At 38.8% G+C, this 23,665-nt stretch overlaps 1 protein-coding gene across 4 annotated transcripts in view; it reads right to left on the reverse strand.

Moving 5' to 3' along the window:
- FBXO15 (F-box protein 15) overlaps nucleotides 1-23,665 on the reverse strand; it is a 75,228-nt gene that overhangs the window by 35,944 nt on the left and 15,619 nt on the right. For 3 of the 4 annotated variants that reach the window (XM_054538091.2, XM_002828309.5, XM_054538090.2), the window contains 5 exons: nucleotides 21,131-21,373; nucleotides 20,121-20,330; nucleotides 16,699-16,825; nucleotides 15,211-15,293; nucleotides 14,068-14,210 (listed from right to left, as the gene is read on the reverse strand). In XM_054538091.2, the coding sequence (XP_054394066.2) occupies nucleotides 14,068-14,210; nucleotides 15,211-15,293; nucleotides 16,699-16,825; nucleotides 20,121-20,330; nucleotides 21,131-21,373 (806 nt within the window). The remainder of the gene's footprint in view (nucleotides 1-14,067; nucleotides 14,211-15,210; nucleotides 15,294-16,698; nucleotides 16,826-20,120; nucleotides 20,331-21,130; nucleotides 21,374-23,665) is intronic. The other variant, XM_054538089.2, reaches the window with a different exon arrangement.

Raw genomic sequence — 23,665 nt, forward strand, 5'->3', positions numbered from 1 at the left:
ATAATGAGACACCATCTCACGCCAGTTAGAATGGTGATCATTAAAAAGTCAGGAAACAACAGATGCTTGAGAAGATATGGAGAAACAGATATGCTTTTACACTATTGGTGGGAGTGTAAGTTAGTGCAACCATTGTGGAAGTCAGTGTGGCAATTCCTCAAGGATCTAGAACTAGAAATACCACTTGACCCAGCGATCCCATTACTGGGTATATACCCAAAGGATTATAAATCATGCTACTATAAAGACACATGCACACATACATTTATTGCGGCACTATTCACAATAGCAAAGACTTGGAACTAACCCAAATGTCCATCAATCATAGACTGGATTAAGAAAATGTGGCACATATACACCATGGAATACTATGCAGCCATAAAAAAGGATGAGTTCATGTCCTTTGCAGGGACATGAATGAAGCTGGAAACTATCATTCTCAACAAACTATCACAAGGACAGAAAACCAAACACCGCATGTTCTCACTCATAGGTGGGAGTTGAACAATGAGAACACATGGACGCAGGGCAGGGAACATCACACACCAGGGTCTGTCAGGGGATGGGGGGCTGGGGGAGGGATAGCATTAGGAGAAATACCTAATGTAGATGACAAGTTGATGAATGCAGCAAACCAACATGGCACATGTATACCTATGTAACAAACCTGCATGTTGTGCACATGTACCCTAGAACTTAAAGCATAATAATTTTAAAAAAAAGGAAAATGATAAAGGTCAGAAACTTAGATCTACATAAAGAAATAAAGAGCACTGAAGGAATAAGTGAAAAAATAAAAGCTTTCACTTCCTTATTCATAATTGACCTAACAGATAACAGTTTGCCCAAAACAGTAGTAGTAATAATATATTCTAATACATATACATATGTGTGCATATATATATATATATATGTATATGTATAACTGAAATGAGAAACAGCAATACAAAGATTGGGAGGGAGGAATTTGGATTATTTTGTTATTATAAGGTATTTGCACTACCCGTGAAGTGGCAGAATGTTATTTGAAAGTGAAACTGGATTTGTGGTAAATATGGTAAATTGTAAGGCAACCACTATATAAGTTTAAAAAGAAGTATAAGTGATATGCTAAGAAAGAAGACAAAATGGAATCATATAAAATGCTCAATTAAAACTACAAAATGCAGAAAAAGCATAGAATACATAAACAGGAATAAAGAACAAAAGTAACAAATAGAAAACAATAACAAATATGGTATATATCTCTCCAACTGTACTGATAATAACTTTAAACACCAGTGGTCTAAATATACCAATTAAGAGACAGAGATTCTCAGAGTTGGTAGAAAAAAAAACAAGACCTAACTATATATTGCCTAAGAGAAACTCACTTTAAATGTAAAGATACATACAAATTAAGTGGAAGGAAAAAAATATACCATGCTAACACCAATCAAAAGAAAACATAAGTAGCTATCTGTCAGACAGAGCATACTTCAGAGCAAGGAAACTTACCAGGTATAAAGAGGGGCCATCACATACTGATAAAGAGATCAATTTTCCAAAATGCCATAACAATTCTTAATGTGTATGTGATTAACAACAGAACATCAAAATATCTGCAGCAAAAACTAATAGAACAGCAAAGAGAAATAAACTAATCCACTATTATAGTTGGAGACATCAACACCTCTCTATCAGAAATTGACAGATCCAGCAGGCAGAAAATCAGTAAGGACATAAGTGAACTCAACAATGTCATAAATCAACTGGGTATGGTATAATGGATATTTATAGACTACATCATACAACAAGAGCAGAATGCACATTCTTCTCAAGCTCACATGGAACATTTACAAAGATAGACCACATTATGGGCCATAAAACCATAAAACACACCTTGGCCAAGTGCGGTGGCTCGCACCTACAATCCCAGCACTTGGGAGGCCTAGGCAGGCACATCACCTGAGGCTCTGTCTCCAAAAAAAAAAAAAAAAAAAAAAGAAAGAAAAACAAACATAAAACACACCTTAACAAATTTACAAGACTGGAAATCATACAATGTCTGCAAACTGATACAATTAAACTAGATATCAGTAACAGAAAGTTAGCTGGAAAATTCCAAAGTACTTGGAGACTGAATAACAGATTTCTAAATAACACATGGGTCAAAAAAGAAATCCCAAGAAACAATTTAAAATGTTTTGAAGTAAATGAGAATGAAAACACAACAAATTTTGTGGGAGGCAGTAAAAGCAGTGCTTAAATGGAAATTTATGGCATTAAATTCATATATTAGAAAAGAAGAAAGATCTGAAATCAACAATCTAAGCTTTCACACCTTAAGAAACTAGAAAAACGTTAGCAAATTAAATCCAAACTAAGAAGAAAAAAAAGAAATAATAAAAATTAAAGCAATAATCAGTAAAATTAAAAACAGAAGATCAATGCAGAAAAATCTATGAAACCAAAGCTGGTTTTTTGGAAATAACAATAAAAGCAATAAGCATCTAGCAAGGTAAACTAAGAAAAAACAAGAGAATACAAATTGTTAATATCAGAAATGAAAAATGGGAATATCATTGTAGCTCCCATGGATATTAAAAAGATAATAGGAGAATACTATGAACAAAGCAATGCCCACACATTTGATAATCTAGATGAAATGGACCAATTCTTTGAAAGACACCATCTGCCAAAATTCACACAAGAAGAAATAGATAATCTGAACAGGCCTATAGCTATGAAAGAATTGAATCAATAATTAATAACCTTGTAAAACAGAAAATACCAGGCCCAAATGGGTTCACTGGTAAATTCTACCAAATATTTAAGGAAGAAATAATATCAATTCTCTAAAATCTCTTTCAAAAGATAGAAGCAAAGGGAATACTTGCTAACTCATTCTATAAGGCCAGCTTTGCTCTAATTTCAAAACCAAAAACATTGCAAGAAAAGAAAACTACAGACAAGTATCTCTCATGAATAAAGATGCAACAATCCTCAACAAAATATTGGCAAGTCAAATTCAACAATGTAGAAAAATAATTATATATTATGATCAAGTAGAATTTCTCCAAGGTCATCACAGCTGGTTCAACATTGAAAATCAATTAATGTAATCCATCACACAACAGGCTTAAGAAGAAAAATCACATGATCATAACAATACATACAGAAACAGCATTCAACAAAATCCAGGAAAAAACAGGAATACAGGGGAACTTTCTCAACTTAATAAAGAATAGCTATATCAACCCTGTAGTTAACATTGTGCTTTATGGTGAGAAACTCGAAACTTTCTCATTAAGATCAGGAACAGAGCAAGGATGACTCCTCTCGTCAGTGCTTTTCCACATCATCCTGAAAGTCCTAGCTAATGCAATAAGACAAGAAAAGGAAATAGAAGGTATCCTGATTGGGAAGGAAGAAATAAAACTCTTTGTTCAGAGATGACATGACCGTCTTGGTAGAAAATCCGAAAGAATCTAAAAGAATGGCCAAAATCCAGGACACTGACAACACCAAATGCTGGTAAGACTGTGGAGCAACAGTAACTTTCATTTATGGCTGGTAGCAATGCAAAATATTACAGTCACTTTGGAAGACAGTTTGGCCAGTTCTTACAAAATTAAACGTACTCGTACCACATGATCCAGCAACCACACTCCTTGGTATTTACTGAAAGGAGTTAAAAACTTCTGTCCATAAAAACCTGCAAATGGATGCTTATAGCAGCTTTATGCATAATTGCTAAAACTTGGAAGAAATCAAGATGTCTTTCAGTAGATGAATAAACTGTGGTACATCCAGACAATGTGATATTATTCAGCACTAAAAAGAAATGAACTATCAAGCCATGAAAAGACATGGAGAAAACAAAAATGCTTATTACTAACCAAGAGATGCTGGTCTGAAAAGGTTAATACTGTATGATTCCAACCATATGATATTCTAAAAAAGGAAAAAGTATGGAGACAGCAAAAAGGCTAGTGGTTGACAGGAATTAGGGAGGAGGGAAGGATGAATAGGTGAAGCTCAGAGGATTTTAGGGTAGTGAAACTGCTCTGTATACTACTATAATAGTGAATACAGACCATTAATATTTGTCCAAACTCATTAAATGTATAACACCAAGAGTAAACCCTGCCATAAACTATGGTAGGACCTTGGGTGATTATGATATGCCAACATTGTCCACTCTAGTGCGGGATATTAATAATGGGAGAGGTTATGGTTTTGTGGGGCAGAAGCTATATGGGAAATCTCTGTACCTTCCTCCCAGTTTTGCTGTGAACCTAAAACTGCTCTAAAAAGTACAGTCTATTTTTAGAAAAACTCAAATGATAGAAGCAGCATACTTTGTTATTTAAGATTTACCTCCCTTAGATTCTTTAGTATTCCTCTTCCTCTCAATACTGACAAAAATACTACAACATACTGCACCATGCAAAACATTTTTCCTTCAGCTTCTGAAAATTGGTAATCATTAGCCTGATACAAAGATCAAATAAATATACATTTCTTCATACTTTGCATTGCTGATCAGGCCCTTTGGCAAGCTCTATTTACACTTCAAAGACACAACTGGACTATTTCCTGTCTTCTCTTTCACAGGGTGGCACCATCACCTCATCAAAGTGCTCGTGGACAGCTATGCTGAAAATAGTTCAAACAGCAGGCCTCATACTGTCAATTCTTAGGAAGAACTGCTTGCCAGCCTGGCCCTTGGATGTGGTCTAGGCATTTGGATTTCAGAAGTGTTCTCACCCACCATTCCCTAACCAGTAAGGGTGGTCCCTGTACCTAAACAATTTGTACAGTGTGGTTAATGCTGAACATCCTCTTTGCTTCTGAGAGTCAGGAATTCTGCTAGTGCCAGGCAGAGACTGCCTATGTGACAAGCCCACAGTAAAAACTCTGGGTGCTGAGTCTCTAATGAGCTCTTATTAGAGCTGTCTAATGATAGACAACATTTCACACGTCTGGTCACAACTCATTCTTGGAGGAATTAAGAGCACTTTGTGTTGGCTCTATGGGGAAGGACTCTTAGCTTGCACTGGTTTCCTGCAGACTTCACCCCATGCCCTTTTTATCTTTGCTGACTTTGTTCTGTATCCTTTCACTGTCATAAATCTTAGCCAATAATGCAACTATATCCTGAGTCCTGGGAGTCCTCCTAGTGAATCACTGAAATTAGGGAGCCAATGTCATCTATTTACATTTCCAAAAGAATAGAAAACAAAAGGTATACAGAAAAACCCACAGGCACTGTTATAAGCTCACCTTAAGTTTTCATTTACAAATTGCTCTTTCAGTATTTCCTTCACTATTTACCCACATTCCCTCTTTCCTCTCATAAATCCAATTCAGATAGCAAAATATTTCTTCATCTAAACTTCTTTTTAGCTTAATTTTAGTGGCAATACACAAAGAAGCAGGTAACGATATGTGCAAGTCTAGGGATCATACATTTTTCTTTGAAAAGAAATTAGATCCTTTTTAAAATTTTCAACACAGCCATGACTTGACAAAGTGGCAGAACACATAAAAATACAAAGAAAGGACACCTCCCAGTTCCTTGGAGGAGGAGTATGACAAAGTTCCAAGGAGAAGCAGTCAAATAAACCCATAAGGAAAAAATGAAAGGACATGGATCCTTTTCATTCACTATCAGGTAGTGCTGAAAGGTCAAAAAGCCTTTCCCTAGACACAGCTTCTTACTGAGGAAGAATAATGTCTAGAAGTATGAGCGATATTTTATGGAATTAGAGGACCTAGGGTCCTCCTAACCACGCCAAAATAGAACACCCTCAGATCTGAAAGGACAACAGAGGAAGAAAAGTACAGCAAGACTTAGTGTCCACTGGCCTGGGAGCTGAGCCCGCTGCAGACATGTCAGAACTCAAAGCTAAGAGACACAAGCTGTTGCCTCAAAATGGATGACTGCAGCACTGGCTAAGCTGGGAGATGTTGCTGGTCAGCCAATGAGGTGACACTTATTTCTGAGCATTTACCACTGAGTCACTTTGGAAATACCCCTCCCACTCTGTGACTTGAGAACCTAATCCCAGGCACCAAGAGTTAGCTGGGTTCTTCTGGTTTGTTTTTAGTAACAGACATTGAAAAAAAATCAAAGGACCTTGTACCAAAGTTCATGGCACAGAGTTAAGAAAATAGAACTAAGGGATATTTTGTTCAGAAAAAATATCGTGACCAAGAGGTAGACGACATCAAATTGCCAGAACTCACTCTGAATACTTCATTGGGATTGTTCTGCCTGAAAACAAACACAAATCCTTTGATTATTTGCATTCCCTACATATTCAATTCTAGAGATCCTTTCAGCCAGCATAAGGCAAATTATTCTACACAATGCATTCTATACTTTCTAAAGAAATACATATATATCTTTTAAAGGATGAAGATATACACTGATATGTAGATATACCATAATGTATAATGTATAATCAAAATAGCTACTCATTACTTTTTCTATGAGTCTAAGATTTATTAAAATATGAATAAAGGGTTTATGTATACAAAAATAATTTGACAGAAAAATCTGGATCTGCAAAAGATGTGAAAGATGTTTTGCTCCACTCCCCTGGGTATCTATTTCTTTAATGATACTGTACTTTCTCGGTCACTGTAGTTTCAGAGTGGTTAACATCTGCTAAGCCAGCCCCCTCTCAATCCGTTTTCAAAACTTAAGACCTGGATGGTGATCACACAGGTGTTTTCTTTACAATTATCTGTCTTATGCATTTCTCTGTGTGTCATTTCACAATACAAAGATGTTTAATTACCAAAAAAAAAGGAAAAGCAAGGGAACAATTAACACAACAAACAGAATGGTGGTTCCCTCTGGCAGGAAAAGAAGCAGATGAGAGCAGGTTGGGGACATGCAGGCAGCTTCAAAGTTTGTGGTACTGGTCTATTTCTAAACTGTGGTGGCTACATGATTTTTTATTGTATTGTTTTTCTGTAGCCTGTATACATAGAAAAGATTATACTTTCTCATTAAAAATCTGAAACAAAATTTCTCAGCCATTTCATATGCATATGTGCATTTCCAAAGTGATTTTAGACTCTACTTTGCAAGTTTGATAATAAATTTCTATTGGGGTTTTTAATAGGATTGCAATGACTTGGTGGACTTAATTGGAGCATCCATAAAATCCCTTATTCAAAAATAGAATTCTGGAAATGTCCATACAGAATGACCAAATTCTGGCTCTATTAATAAATTATGTCATAGTTGAAGTTTTATCCTTTCCACTCAACCCTACTATCCCGGCCTGGACCCTCCCAGTAACCTGTCTGGACACTGCAACTGGTCACTTCATCCCCACCCCAGCTCCTCCTGGTGTGCCCTTCCTCAGAACCTTCCAGAAATCCCTCATGCCACCCCTCCCCACTCATGCTTGTGCCTGGATTCCCAAGCCTCTCTCTGTCCCTAACCCTATCAGGCAGGGATCACATGGAGGCAGAGCTTCCCTCTGTGTGGCCCATCTCCTGCATTCAGTAACTGTTTGTTAATGGATGAACCCCAAACGACCCAGCCTCTCATCCCTTTACTTCCTGCAGCTCCCTACAACCTGCCTGGTTAGTGTCAAACCAGGCTTCACAGGTCTCTCGGAGGATGAAGAGAGCAGAGAGCCACCTACATTCCAGAGACATGATGACAGAACATTTTATCCTTGATAGGGAGAAAGTCTTTTTTAAAAAATGGGGGCAAAGTGATTTATCCCCAAATGCAATGACATAGCTGAAATTTACTAAATATACCACATGGTACCACAAGAGAGTTTCTCAAAAACTACAGAGGACATTCTATTTGTATAATACTTTTAAAAATGTTACAAAGACACTCTGATGGCAACAGCGCCCTCTGCTGACTCCTAGTAGTGCAACCATGGGAAGTAGAAATATATTTGAGTCCACCTTGGAAATCCTACTTTGTCATCTTTTTATTGGGGGGAAAATCATACAAGGCGAATTATTCCTAACTCAGTTTCCCATTCTACTTCATTTAACTTAACCTCTTATGCGTTATAACAATCATATAACCATCAAGGGATTTATTAACGTTAACACAAAATTGGCTTAAATGTTACTCCAGCAAGTCAGTAGCCTACTCTGACCACACTTACAGTGCCAAAACTTTGGAAATACACTGACAGTCACACACACAAGAAGATACACTCTAAAAGCACATCATTTAAAAGGCAAAAATATACAGGAAGTATATTACAGGAAGCAGGATGTACCCAGCTCTGGAGTCGCGCGGGCCTGAGTGCAGACTGTGCCACCTACTAGCTTTACAGAACAGAGACCTGACTCTCTACCACCTTCTGATTCCTCATCAATAACATGGGGAGGTAAAAGTACCCACAGCTCAGGCTTGCTGTGAAGAGGAAGTGAAATACTTAACACAAAACATTTAGCAGAAACCTATAATGAGTGCTCATAAATTTTCCCTATTATTATCATATTCATCATTATTAAGGGCATATTTTAAGTATGAGGAATGCAATATAAAAATTAATCAACGTTATGCTGTATTTGTTTGCAATAATGAATGGCGAGTCCTCTTCTCTGAAGTTCTAGATATTCCTGAGACACACCCAGCACCTAACAAGCCCTAACTCCTCAAGAATAGAGTGATGGGATAATTCTACATGTGTATGGATTCCAACATACATAGTTCTACATATATATTTCTTTCTTTTTTGAGACAGGGTCTTGCTCTGTTGCCCAGGCTGGAGTGTAGGGTCACAATCATGTCTCACTGCACCCTGGAACTCTCGATCCTCCCTCCCTCAGCCTCTCAAGTAGCTGAGACTACAGGTGCATGTAATCATGCCCAGCTAATTTTTGTATTTTTTTGTAGAGACAGGGTTTCACCATGATGCCCAGGCTGGTCTGGAACTTCTGGGCTGAAGTGATCTGCCTGCCTCAGCCTTTCAAATTGCTAGGTACAAACATGAGCCACCACACCACATCACATAAAGGTAGACCAGGGTGTGGTGGCTCATGCTTGTAATCCCGGCACTTTGAGATTCATAATGTTAATAATGTTAATATTCCCCTTGATGATTTTATGACCTGTGTATATACACAAATATATGTGTATATACACGTATATACACGTGTATATACGTGTATATACACACACACGTTGTATAAACATCAAGGGGTCTATTAACATTATACACACAGAGAGAGAGAGAGAGAAAGACAAAGAAAAATGATTTTTTAATGGCAAATAATGTTATAAATGAATAAATTCTGTATAAAGACTGTACAGGAGTTCTCTGTACAATGTAAAATTATTGCAAAGTGAACATTTTTAAAACTGAAAGTAATATAATAGTGTCTTGAAAGCAATTTTTATAGAATAGTTGGTATTCTGCAAAAACTATGTCTTATAAGCCATCTCAGATGAGAAACGGCACAAGTTCCTGATGTTTGCCTTGTAATGAGAGGATGACATAGACACCAAGTACCTAAACACAAATTTCATTTTTATTTGTGTAGCCAAGTAACCTGCCATAGATACAAAATAGAAAGTACTCTGCCAGACGTTGAATTTGTGAGGCTTTTTCTTTCCAGAGAGAAGTATGCAGTCACGTACTTTAGAAGGGGAACTCTGATGCCCTTCCTCTGGGTTGTAAGCGAAAACGAATCAAGGCAGTGGGGGAAGACCAGCAGTGGCAGCTCTGGAACAGCACAATGGCCTAGGAACTAGGCCCCACCAGCCTCCTGGGGCCTCCCCAGACCCTGGGAGGCGGGATGAGGGCAGGGCTTCCCACTCCTGGTGGAGAGGCTCAGGCCCTCGCTGTCGCCTTGCTTTGGTCCCACAAGGAGGGCCAGCCTGCAGCTCTGCTCTGCAGCATCCTGAAGCTGCATCTTTTCCTCTAGAGGCAAGAGAGAACTGCAAGAGCTTTGGCCAAAAAGATCCTGGCCAATGCGGCTGAGCATCCTTTAGCTAAAGAAACAGAAAGAACTTTAAGGTAACAGGCCCAGAAGAGTCTATCTAAGAGCCCCTCAACTGCATGGCCTTTGGGAGCCACCCATTCTCTTTGTGGTATTTATGTGTAAGCCTACTATGTGCCAAGACAGTCCTGAACAAAATAAACCAAAATACTGCCTTGTGGAAGTTACTTCTCTTAAACACATAAACTACCTAAATAAGTAAACTCAGTGTGACAGATAGTGCTATGGAGGAAAATTGAGGCAGGCAGGTGAGAAATGGGGAGAGTGAGGGCTTCTAGGTGTAGCAAAGTGGGTAAAGCCTCACTGAGAAGCTGTCAGTGAATCAGGCTCAGAGAGACATGACCCCCAGGACCCATGCTGAGATCTGGGGCAGTAACGCTGCAGGCAGGAGGGGTACACCAAGAATGTGAGGCCAGAGAAAGCCTGATACAGTCAAGGAACAGAGAGGAACTCACTAAAGCTGCAGCAGAGCTAGAGTGGGGAGGACAGAAAAGGATAAGGCCAGAGAGGGGATGGCAGCAGTGTGGACTGAGGTGGGGGAGGCAGAGTGGGGACACACAGGGCTCTGTAATGGTTCACAAGGTTTCAAGGGGAAGGAGAGCTCTGAGGAGCAGCTATGGCTGGGACCAGCCAGCCATCTCACCTCATCTCTGTGGAAATCGCATCTTGTTCCCCCATTTCCCAGGCCAGCTGCTCACAGTGGTGGCACCAGGTCAGGCTAGATGCCCAATTCAACACTCCATCAGGGTTGCAGCCATGGAGAGCAGAGCCTCAGTTCTCTGCTAATACTGGCATAGAAGGCACAGCATTTCTACCCTTGGTGTGCATTAGGGCACACTGGGAGTACCCTCAACAATGTACACAGTGTGTACTTAGTCAAAGGGATATCATAGTCTCCAGTGTTGATGAATATAACAGAGCTTTAAAATACACATGGCAAAAACTGATAAAACAGCAAAAAAGTACACAAATTCACTGTTAGAGTTGGAGATTTCAACACCTCTCTCTAATTGATAAAACAAGTAGGCAAAAAAATATCAACTCTCTCAACTGATATTACCTAATTAATATTTTAGAACACTCTATTCAACAACAGCAGAACAAATTCTTCTCAAGTACACATGGAACATATACCAAAATAGATCGTATTCTGGAACATACAACAAATTTCAGACACATTTTAAAAATTCAAGTCATACAAAGCACATTTCCTGACCACAACTGAGTTAAATTAGAACTCAGTAACAGAAAGATCTCCAGAAAATCCTCAAATATTTGGAAACTAGATTACACATTTCTATCTAACCCATATATCAAAGAAGAAATAAAAGGGAAATTGGAAAGTATTTTAAAGTGAATAAAAATGAAATAAAACAGACTTTGTGGGATGCCACTAAAGCAATACTTAGGTGGAAGTTCATAGCACCAAATGTCTCAATATGATAATATGAAAGTTCTCAAATCAGTTATTTCCACTTCTCCCTTTAGAAACTAGAAAAAGAGCAAATTACAACATAAGCAGAAAAAAAGTAGAAAGAATAGAAATCAACACGCAAATCAATGAAATGCAAAACAAAATAATACAGAAAAAAAGTCAATAAAACCGAAAGTTAGGTCTCTGAGAGGATGAATAAAATTGATAAACTTCCAGCCACACTGATCAGGAAAAAAAAAAAAATACAGGAATTACCAATATCAGGAATCATGTCATGTCACTAGACTCTATAGACATGAAAAAGATAATAAGGGACTATTACGAAGAACTTTATGCCAATAAATTCAGCAACTTAGATAAAATGGACAAATTCCTTAAAAGACAAAAAATACCAAAGCTCACTCAAGAAGAAATGAATAACCTAAATATCTCCATTTCTTTGAAAGAAAAGGAAACTGTAGTTAAAAGTCTTCTCATAAAGAAAGGTCCAGGCTTGGATGAATTCTACCAAACAAGGAAGAAATACTACCAATTCTATGCAAAATCCTCCAAAAAAATCCAAGAGGAAAGAATACTTCCCAACTCATTCGATGAGACCAAAACCTCACAAAGAAATCACAAAACAGCTGGAAGATAAAATGAAAGAGAAGTAACAAGAATTAAATACTTCATAAATATCTTAATAAGAAATGTGCAAAACTAGTATGAAGAAAATTCTGAAACACTCCTAAAAGACATAAAAGTATTTGTAAACAAACTGAAAGACATTCCACATTCTTGGATGGAACAATTCAACAACAAAGATGTTAATATACCTGAGGTTAATATGTGGAATTGTATAATTCTGATAAAAATGTCAACAAACACAAGAAAACCTAGCAATCTTCCTGAGCCAAAAAGCAAGGAAGACTCAAAGACAAACGGGATATCTACAGGACACAGAAGCAGCCCGAAGCAGATCCCACTGACCAAGTAACTTCAAAAAGAAATATCTATAACTGACTATAAATTATTGAATAAATAAATATCCAAGAGTCCAAAGTGACATTAAACAAGGGTGGGGGCGAGGAGGAAAGAAGAAGAGCTCACATTTCTTCCACCACAGGAGATGACTAGGGCATCAGTGAAACCGTGCTCCAGCGTTAAAGAAGCTAATGACTAACAGAAATGCTTCAGTTTGCAAGATGGCAGATAAGAGGCAACTTACTAAAATGATAAAACACCCTCCACTTGTAAGATAAAACTGGCTGAAATCAGTCGGAACCAATATGGCCAACTGGAGTTTTCACAGATGGAGCTTTCTGACATCACAGCCTGAATTCCCACCACATGTTTCATATTAACTCCTCCTGAATTTGCAAGTGACCCATGAGGGCATGGAGAGGTAACAGCACCATGCCTGAGGACTTTCCAGACCTCCCTTTCCTTCCACCAATCACCTACTAATCCCAGAATCTACTCCCTAAACCTTTTCTAATAAAATTACTGCATTAAAGCCAGCATGAGGAGACAGATTTGAGCTGGACTCCTGTCTCCTTATTAGTGGGCCAGCCATAAAAAGCTTTTCTTTTCTCAAAAACCTGGTGTCACAGTATTGGGTTCCAGCACATCAGGCAGCAAGCCCCTTTTGCTCTGTAACATCAATTTCTTTATCTGAAAATTGGCAGTTAAAAGGAAAGAATTAAGCATTTGCTCTGCCTTTATAGAAGTTCACCCAGGTGATAAGAGAAAGTTCTTTACAAAAGCTCAGTTGATAAATACAGAAATGGTGACCTAATTGGAAAATCAACATTTTTAAACAAAATATTTGATTTAGGCAAAGATCATTAATGGGTGTCAAGTCCACTCGATGAAAGACTTTGGAGGACCAGGATATTTGGAAAAGAATACTTTTAATAATGAAGATATCTAGTGGTCACCATCTTAACCAGATGATAAAACCTGGCATTACTAATAATGGGCAACCTGACATTATATACCTCTCAATATAATGCAAAATGAAGTACATAACTTCCCTTTTAAAATATTTTTACCAGAAATGTTAAACTTGAATCTAAGCAAGTCCTTACATGAAACTCCAAGTTTACAGGCTACAGAAGAATGAAACCAAAAGGAAATAATCAGGTAAGTTAGAATGGGGCATTCTCCACTCCCTCGTTTTTCCTGCTTGGCATAAGCCCCCTCCTTTCCTCTGTCTGCCCCAGCCTCTGTCCTGGCTTTGGTAGGTGTGGCAAACAGTGATGCAGTATGTAGAGGAGAAAGGCTGGTTTCTCTTGACTAATCCTGGAGCGGCACGGGCCCTGCTGGCAAATTTACCACATTCCTTTGAGAAAGAAGGGAAAAAGTCTGGGGAAAGCAGAGAGCATGGAAAAATAATAAAGAAGCATCAGTAGAGAAGATGAGTAGGGGCTACCCCCAGGAGGTGGCATTGAGAGTGATGGTGGTGAAGGAGACAGAGCCAGTGCTGAAGAGACTCAGTCCAGTGAGGACCTTCACAAGCCCTGGGATGACACACGGGTCTGGGAGGATACTGCTGCCAAAAGATTATAAAGTGACCAGCGAGGGCAATTCTTAACTTGGACATCAAAATTGGTTCCCTCAGCTCAACCTTTAATTTCATAATGAAATAAAAACTAAATTAATTTCACCTTTCTTGGTGAAGAGATTGCGAAATGTACCACATAGGAAGAAAACCCCACCGCTGTGCAGATCAACATGGAGTTGGTAGCCGTGCAATCCATACTCGGGGCTATCATCCAGAAAGGCGCTATGTGGAGGCAGTTCATAGGGGCTGAAAAGCAAAACAAAAGAAACATACAAATTTGTCAACGCCAGGGATAAAATTCTTGGTTTGAAAATACTTTTTAAAAAATTACCATCCATATCAAAGCACTACCTCCTACAAATAAAACTCCATAGGATTCCCTATAATCTTCAATACCATGAAGTTAAAAGACTGCTCAGTGTTCCTTTTACCAACTTCTATAAAAACAGGCAATGATGTGAGTTCTGTAGGCAGCCACAGCCCAGCACGGGTGCACATGTTTCTGCAGCTGATCCCAGGATGGCCACTCTACAAAGGCCACTCTGCTCTCCGCGTTGTTCTCAGTGTCCAGGGGACAAAAGTGCTCAGCAGGAAAAGGCACTGAACACCGATCTGCAGGACAAACACCCAGGTAGACCCAAAGCCAAGGCAAAGTTTTATTCAACAAGAAAAACATGACTACATAAGGTGACAAACTCAAAAACACTCAGGAGCTTCTCAGGTAATAAAAATAAAAAATAAAATAAAATAAAAAAAAAACAATGAGTAAGGGAGTCTAAGTCCACAGGAAAAGGGTGAGGGCTGTAGTGAAATGGGAAGCCTGTGCCCCACCTAAAGACACTCAAATTCATTAAAAGACACACACTGTCCAGACCAGACAGAATCATCCGCAGGCCAGGTTCAGCCCAAGGGCCACGAGTCTCCATGCCTTACAAGATGTGAAAATTCACATAAGAGCAAGAACATGAAGGACAGTAGTGGCATCTTGAAGTAATCAAGCTATCCTACCCATATAAATAACATCCTACTAGGTACAAATTCCTTAACCCAGAATAAATAAAGCCAAATATGTACTCGTGAATAATCCAATTATTTTAGCGACAGCTAATTGTGCCTGTTTGTTTGTGTTTACTGATTAAAAACAGAATATCTCTGCAGCTATTCTCAGGATATTAAGATGGCATCAACTTCTAATACTTTATATTTACTATACAAAAATTCAACACACCCACATATAAATACATACATAGTGGCCGAGCCTAATGTGCTCCTCTCCACAAGGTGATGAAAATGAAGATTTGCCATAACAAAAGCCAGTTCTTCCTCCTTCTGAAAAGTTAATTAAGAAGAATACATATTTCAACCAGAATGTTTAAATTTTTCACAAGGTCGTTGCGAAGATCACAGCACATTCATCTTGCAGATACAGGCACTTTCTTACAAACATAAGATCACCACAGTGCTAATGCATTATTACTGCTAATATGTTATTACTACCTAATAAGACTCATATTTCATATTGGCAGCAAGACCACAATTCACTCAAATATGCAGAGCACACAGGACCAAAAGAACTCACAGCCTAGAGCTTGTGAAATATCAAAAGATATATATGATAGTTGTGAAACTATGCAGTTAGTTCCAGGCTGTTTCAAATTCCTTTCAAAGACTTTCACAGATACCAGATTAATTCTACAAATACTGAACTTTACTGACACAATGTTCCTCTTCCAAGTAACTGCTTGATTTGGCCAACGTGGTGGGAATGATTAGATTCAACTTCTTCACTTGTCCATCAGGTTGAATAGCAGAAAATGAGACTATTTGGGGACTGACCTCCATTTCTTCCCAGATTCACGGCTGACACTGATGGGCACAGGTGACCCCGAATGGTAAATCTGAAGGTGCCACTCTCCAGTAGCCATGCAGAGGACAATCGAAGCCACCAGAGTGCTCACAACTCTGCACCCGACAAAGCTGGATGCATGCAAGTCACGGAATGCAGAGCAGGCAAGCTGCGGTCTCACCCACAAGCCATCTTCACACAGAAAGGGGAGGACGGAAAGAAAAACTGACGGCCACAGTCGGCTAAGGAAAAGGGATAAGAGGATGGTGTTGTCTGAAGCTAGGGTCTTAATTCCGTCTAGTCATTGTAAACTAATGCATAATGCCAACTCAGAATCAGATTTGTGAACTACTATCTTAAAATATCAGCCAGACCTGGTGAAACGAGAAATCTTATGCAGAGAGAAAGGATAACATCGTAGACAGCTGACCCTGAAGAGCAGATTTCACTCAATGCCGCACCTACAGGATCAGAAACAGGCTTGGGAGACGAGCGTGCTGAACACATAGTAAGGGAAACGTTGTCAGAGAAAGAGCATGAAAGGAAGAGAAGAAGGAACATGGACTGATTGGAAGTGGGAAAGCCACATGACATTAAAGGAATAACATGAAGGAAAACATGAAGGCAGGAAGAGGTTGTTGTCTATGATAGCAGAGCAGCAGAACAACAGATAGCATAGTTGTCTATGATAGCAGAACAGCAGAGCAGCCTCAGTGGAACAGAGAGGGCCATGTTAGCTTGAAAAAATGAAGTTGGTGAGATGGTAAAACGGATTGCAGTTAGTGAAAAGCCTTAAAGGATTTTACATTTGAAGTCACACATAATGGTAAGTAAATGTGGTATTGTGATGGGGAAATGACACAGTACATACAGGGACTCAAGTCTTACCTTCCACACTCCCACCAGGAGGCCAGGGTGCAGGCAGAAGATCCGAATGAGTCTGTCACAGCCAATCATGGTAGATACAGTCAAATGACTCAGATCGTACTTTGCAATTAAAGAATGCCATCGGAGTCTTTGAACGTTATGCCAAGGAAAGGAGAGAGAGAAGTGAGCTTTCCTGTCTATAGTGTTGTCAGTTCTCTGTAGTGTATCACAAATGTGTTTGAAGAGTATGTTAATGATGTGCTTAAACTAAATGGCACGTTGGCAGCGTGGGGACACAAATGAATAAAAGGCAAATGGATACATTCAGATTTCCAACCCAACTACGTTTTTCTTCTCCCGTGTCTTGCTCTTACTGTCAACTCAATGACCCAGCCAGGAGGAAGTCGAAGGACCAGGAAAGTGATGAAGTGGCAGCATTGTCTCCTGTTCTATTCCCTCCAAATCCAGCACAATACAATCTAAAGTAGACTCTCAATGTGTATTCCTAGTCAAGTGAGTGAAACGACACAGAAGCAAAGATACACTATTTCAAGTGACATAAGAACGGGTGGTCTCAGGAGGTGGCTGGAAAGCAGATGGGCCTTTTACAGTTATTATCAAGGATAACTCAGAGATAGTGAAAGTTGACACATCAGAAATAAACTTAAACTAAATCACCAGTGTTTTCATAAAGGAGACACTAACACCGAATTAGACTGAAATCCCTAAGGAGCTGGGGCCACATCTCATTCAACAGTTGGTGCCCAGCACCTCAGGCACAAGCCAGCAGGCAATAGGAATTCAAAGGTATATTAAATAAGTAAGTTAAAAAGGACACCAGCTGCAGTCCTGCTTCAAAGTGGAAGGGACTGTGAAGCATCAAAACCAGATCCGCAGCTACCACATGACCCTAGTCCCATGTTCAACTCTTCAAAATAACTTCCTGTGCAGAGAACCACAACTGGGTAAGGAGAGACGGTCGGTGACCGTGTGTGATATAGAAATTAGAAACAAACCCAGCATATGCAGAATACACTTGGAGGAGGATAAATGCAGGGTCAGGAACCTCACTATGGAGTCAGAGAAACCTGAGGTAAAACCTTAGCTTCAACCTACAGTGACTTTGCGACTATCACAGGCTGGTTCTTTGTGTATGAAATCACCAGCCTGCTGAGTGGGGATGAGAGCACAGGGCATGGGGCAGGTGCTCAATAAATAGCAGTCCCTGCTAGTATCATTAATGTGGATAGAGGAGGCTGGGTGGGGATGTGAGAAACCTTCTTCTCTGAAAATCTGGCTGTAGAGGTACTTATTAAATAGACTCTGAGAACGTGCTGAGTCCTCATGTGCTTGGCCTTACAGCCACAGACACAGAAACTAAGGCTGACATTTCCCCAGCAGTTCTCACAAATTTAGGGTGGGACAGCACAAGCTGAGGAGCAGAAAATGCTGGCAAGCAAGAAAATTTGGAGTCTGACTAGAAAGGTATAAATTACAGGGAAATCCAGATTACATCAATAAGGCTTTCACTGTTGTTGAAAAACTTCTCATAGAGGAAACAAAAAAGACCCAAATAAAAATCACAAAGGCTCTTCTTGGCTGTCACACAGATGCATACAAGGATTTATATTCCTGCACGATGAAAGCATTCACTTACAAACTTGCAATAAAAGTGCCGATCAAAACAAATTCCTAAAAAACACTTTTAGTTTTGTTTATCACAGTTATCAAAGGCTGGCTGAAGTCCATTGAAGTTTCATGGAAATAAATTATATCAAATGAATTTTCCCAATGAATTCTAGCATTTGGCACTATGTAGTATCTATTACTTCTGACCCTGATGATCATTTCAGGGAAATACTGTCTTTAACAGAGCTTTATAATTCAACATTATCCATTTAACTTAATTCTTCAGGATCATTTGAATTAATGTTAGCCATTTTGTCCTAATATCTGTAAGTAACTTTTCATGCTATGCCAAGTAACATATTGTTTAGCAAAACTAGTACAGTTTGTGGACGTATTCTCCAAACGTAATTTTGAAATGCATAAAGCCTAATTACTACATTAGAAAAAGCTGGCTTCCTTCATGATCCCGTATGAAATTTCAAAGACTTATCCAAATAAAAGTACCATTTTTTAAAAGGTAACTGTTTCCAAAGTATCTTCAGTAATATATCTAGGAAAAATAATTCATTTTTCATCATAACATTAAGAATATTTTTAGAGTACAATAAAACCTGGATTTGCCAGCACCAAGAGGTCTGAATAGTCTTACATTCAGAGCATGGGAAGAGAGCTCAGTAATCACTAAAACAATGCTCAAAGAGCAGGCGCCATGGAGAGGAGCCAAAAACAAGGTCCCCAGTTACAGAGCTGCAACAACAACAAAAAAAAGTGTCTGTATCCAGGGAAACCATGAAAGAACCCTGTCCCTCCATAGAGATGGCAGGCACTAATGTCAGATATCACAGTATCCTCCATAGCAAGGACAGACAGGAGAGAAACCAATGGGTGGAACTGCAGCATGCAAGGATGGTAAGAAAACGACATGGTAAACACTCCTGAAAAGTCAAAGAATACTGAGACAGTGAAGGAGATGGGAGGGCAGGAAACCAACGCAGGAGAAGGCAGGTATTACCTTTATATTTGCAATATATCTTATATAAAGCTATGTTAGCTTGCTCCAGAGATGAGGATGCTATGCATGCCATAATCCAGCTTTTAGGAGGAAGCAATCAATGATGAAAAAGACAGCCTGAGAGAGCTGCTCAGAAGGCAGATGCCAGCCTCACAGTGAGTATGGACTCCGTGCAAAGCCACCTGACAGCAGAATAGTAAAGGGCTCACTAAGCATTACACATGTGCTGCACACTTAGCTGATCTACGCATTTTATAGTGATATCTTTTGATCCATCTTCTTCACTGCAGTCATATATGCTAAATACTACGCCAGTATAACGATCATTCCATTTCATAGAGGAGAGAATGGAGACACAGAAAGAGTAAGTTACTTGCACAAGATCACGTATCTAGTAAGTTCAACAGAAGGCAGACAAAATAACTCATAATTATGACTTGGTTTCCTCATATTTAGACTATGATTAGTATACCACTTACTAAAGAAGGAAGATATCATATATCTTTCTGTTAAGATGGTTAAAATGAAAAACCTCAAAGGTTAGCCATCAATCATCCAGGAAATTTTGTTAACTAGAACATCATTCTTTACCATTAAAGACAACCAAGATACGAGGACTTAAATTTAGACCTAATCAGAAATGTGATAAAATGAACTCTTTTCCTCTTCTACATTAATGCAGAATGTACATTTAATATGTGACAAAATTAAAAAACGCTGCTTATTTAATTACAAAAGTAATGCCAACTAATATTTACATATAAGATGCTCTCACTCAACAGTTCTGCTGATTGGTACTTACCTATGTTTGGTGGGAGTTTTATACCAGTCTGTAAAAACTGGTGTCATGCCACATAAATCTAAGGTTGACAATGATGCTAGGCACGGCCATTTTTTGCCATACCATATAACAGTAACTGATGTGTCATTTATGGAAAGATCAGCATGCTCCATGATATATTCTTTTCCATTTTTTTCTTTGAGTATAATTGCCCAACCTAAACCAAATATTCTGGAGAAAGAAAAAAAAACTAACAATGTTTGCCTCATTGAAAAAAAAAATGCTAAAGGCAATTTCACATATCTTCTCTAAAGCATCTAGTTCCTTAAAAGCCAAAGTCAAAATTCTCAAAACATGGCCCAGTATAATTTTCATTTCAACAACAGTACTCTCTTTAGACTTTTTCTCCTCACCTAACACCCACTGAACATCCATGATTTTCCAGGTACTGGCAACATATAAATAAGACAAAGGTTCTGCCCAGAAAAGAGACCTTGAACATTTTTACTGTACTATAGCAAATAAGTAGGTTACTTCTGCTTTTCATTAAAACTTTAGGCTATTTACTAGTTATCCCTCTGTCTCCGCAGGAAATTGGTTCTAGGAACCCCATGATACCAAAATCTGTGGAAGTTCAAGTCCCTTATATAAATGGCATAGTATCTGCATATAACCTACGCTCCTCCTCCCATATTCTTTAAATCATCTTGAGATTACTTATAATACCTAATACAATGTAAATGCTGTGCAAACTGTTGTTATTATGTATAATGTACTGGTTTTATTTGTATTCTTTTTTATACTGTTATTATTGTTTCAGGTTCCCCCCCATCAATACTTCTGATCTGCAGTTGGTTGAATCAGCAGATGCAGAAGGCTATGCCGAATAGGAAAATGGTACATATTTTATAGATGCACAAAACACACAAAAATACTAGAGACAGTCCCACACAATCTAAACTGCACATATGTCCTATGTATATGATACTTTGAGCTGATGCCATCATTCTCTTTTGGAACACACTGCGTACCTGAGGGCCTCTTTGGTCTTAACTGGAAGGCCTGTGTAAGGGTTGACAGGTTTGAGAATGTCAGCTAGTGCGGCTTTTACAGATGCTATTTGTTTTGTGATATATTCTTTCTTCCAATAACCAGCTTCTTTATCCTGAACTGAAAGAAAGCTCATAGACATAGCTATCTTCTCTACTGAATTAACTTTCCAATTTGATCTTGTAGGTGAAAAAGCAGTTGAGTAGATTCCAATCCAAATAAAACTGGAGGGAAAAGAGGAAATATGTTAACTAAGAGACACTGTCACCTACCTTAGTCATAATATATCAAATTAGAGATGCATAATATTTTCAAATAATCCAATTCCATGAATAAGCCAAGCTGAATATTTACAGTTGAACGTTCATCTGTTAAAGTGAATTGCAGTTTGAGATTTAGTGTTTTAAATTCAACACCACCAAAAACACATTTTAAAAAAAGGAAAAGCCCATTTCCCAGGGTCAGGTCTCAAGTGAGTAATCTCATGTTATTTAGGATCATCCAAACCACTGCCCTCTTATATCAGTAATGGAATAGGAAATATATTATTTAAATATAACAGAAAGTATATGTAGTATGATTCTTGTTTTTAAATATATACATGCTTTTAAAAAGATCAGAAAAGATGTATGTACAATATGAAGAAATTTCAATAGGGAACAATGGAATTATACATTCTTTTTGCTATTTTTAAACTTTCAACAAGGGATAGGCTTTCACAAAGAGAAAAAAAGTGAAGGTTTTTAATGGTAACAACTAAACAATAGTTAATATTTTTTCAACACTTACTATGTGTCAGGCAACGTTTAACCACTTTATGTATTATACATGACTTATTTATTCCTCACAAAGAAACCAGGAGGTGCTGGTATTCCTGTCCCCACTGCATAGATGCTGTAACTGAGGCTCAGATGCAAGGTGAGCTGGCCCAGGTCTGTGCACTCAAGTGCATAGTGAAGCTTGGATCTGAACCAGAGCTCACACTCTTATCACCTGGGTTTCACTGCCGCTTCAGTCACAAAGAAATGGGTCAAAGAAACTGAATACGCTCCCCAAATTCAGACAGCCAATAAGCCTCAATGTTGGAATTCCAACTCAGCTCTGACTCAAAGTCTGTTCCTTCCACTCATCTCTACTAAGAGGCCGAGAGAAGCCCCACGAGTGGTGGCAGTGAGCTGGCCTGAGGGCTCCTCCCTCTCAGCCAGTACTCTCCACAAGGAAAGAGAAGGAAGACACAGGGAAAACTGAGGCAGTGGTTAAAATCAATTCCTTATCTGAAAGGCAAACTTTGCATTTTAAACATTAATGATTTGCTCATTTATGTCTCCACATTACTACTCAGAGCAGCATGGGATGAAGCAGTCAACTGCCTGGAGGCTGCAAGGAAAAAGTGATTCCCCCACAGAGCGGTGGTCCTGAACTGCAGCAGGACCCCTGGGGATAACTGGGTGCTCTGGGGAGGCAGAGCTATTTCCTTAACCACAGCAGAAAAGGACCATTTCTCAAACACGTGACTTCGGAACGCCACCTCCTTGACTCAGACATTGCATGGACTTCCCAACAAATGCAAGCTCACATACAGTCAGACCCTGGTTGAATTCTCTTCCTAGTGTGGGTTTCTCAAGTCATTTCTCACTCTGCAAAATCACTTCATGCCTAGCTTTTATATTAAAGTGTTTGTGTTTTCAATTCAGAAATTTCTAGACTTTCCTATGTAAGTGGACAGATGCAATGCGATGATGAGCTGAGTACATTTAAGTAAAGCTGAAACTGTTTCACGAAAATCCTTTGAATAGACACTTTTAAAACTCCCTTTGCATAAAAGCTTGCTTGTGTTTTCTTCACATTTATTTTACTCAGCATCTCATTCTGTGTAAGTATTCCTTTAGCAGGACCTTTATGGAGCCTTGAAGTCCTCACATCAGCACTATCTAAACAACCTCTGATACTATTTTTACATGCGTTAGTATGTAAAAACTGCAAAAACAAACACTGCCGCAGAGATGGGAATCATAGCATAAACTCCACATGCAGTTAGTAACAATAACCACACCTAACATTCGTATGATGAACTATGTTCACACACATGATCATATATTACTTACCGTAAGTGAACCTAAGTAAAAACATTTTATATTGCAGATGGTTCCCCTTGATTTTTTATAATATACAAATGTTAAGGTTCAGATACCTTTCACAGTCTCCAAAACCCAAACACATTTACTTCTTGATCCCCAAATGCTCCATCCTGTTAGAAGGCCCAGTCAGATTCGAGGAAAAGGGCATATTTATCCAATAGCTCTACCAACAGGCTCAGGGAAACGCAAACAAGTTGTTTAGAAAATGGCCAATTTAATGTTCAGATAGTGTTTGCCAGAGTACATGGCAAATAAAACCCCCTTGTGATAAACCAGATGCCACCTCATCCACACATCCCTGTTATTCCCACACAGAGACAGGGCTCACACAGAAGGGAGTAGCCTCCGCTGCTGGGATGGGGCACTGGGGAGCCCCCT

This window comes from Pongo abelii, chromosome 17, assembly GCF_028885655.2.
Source record: "Pongo abelii isolate AG06213 chromosome 17, NHGRI_mPonAbe1-v2.0_pri, whole genome shotgun sequence".
NCBI lineage: Eukaryota > Metazoa > Chordata > Mammalia > Primates > Hominidae > Pongo > Pongo abelii.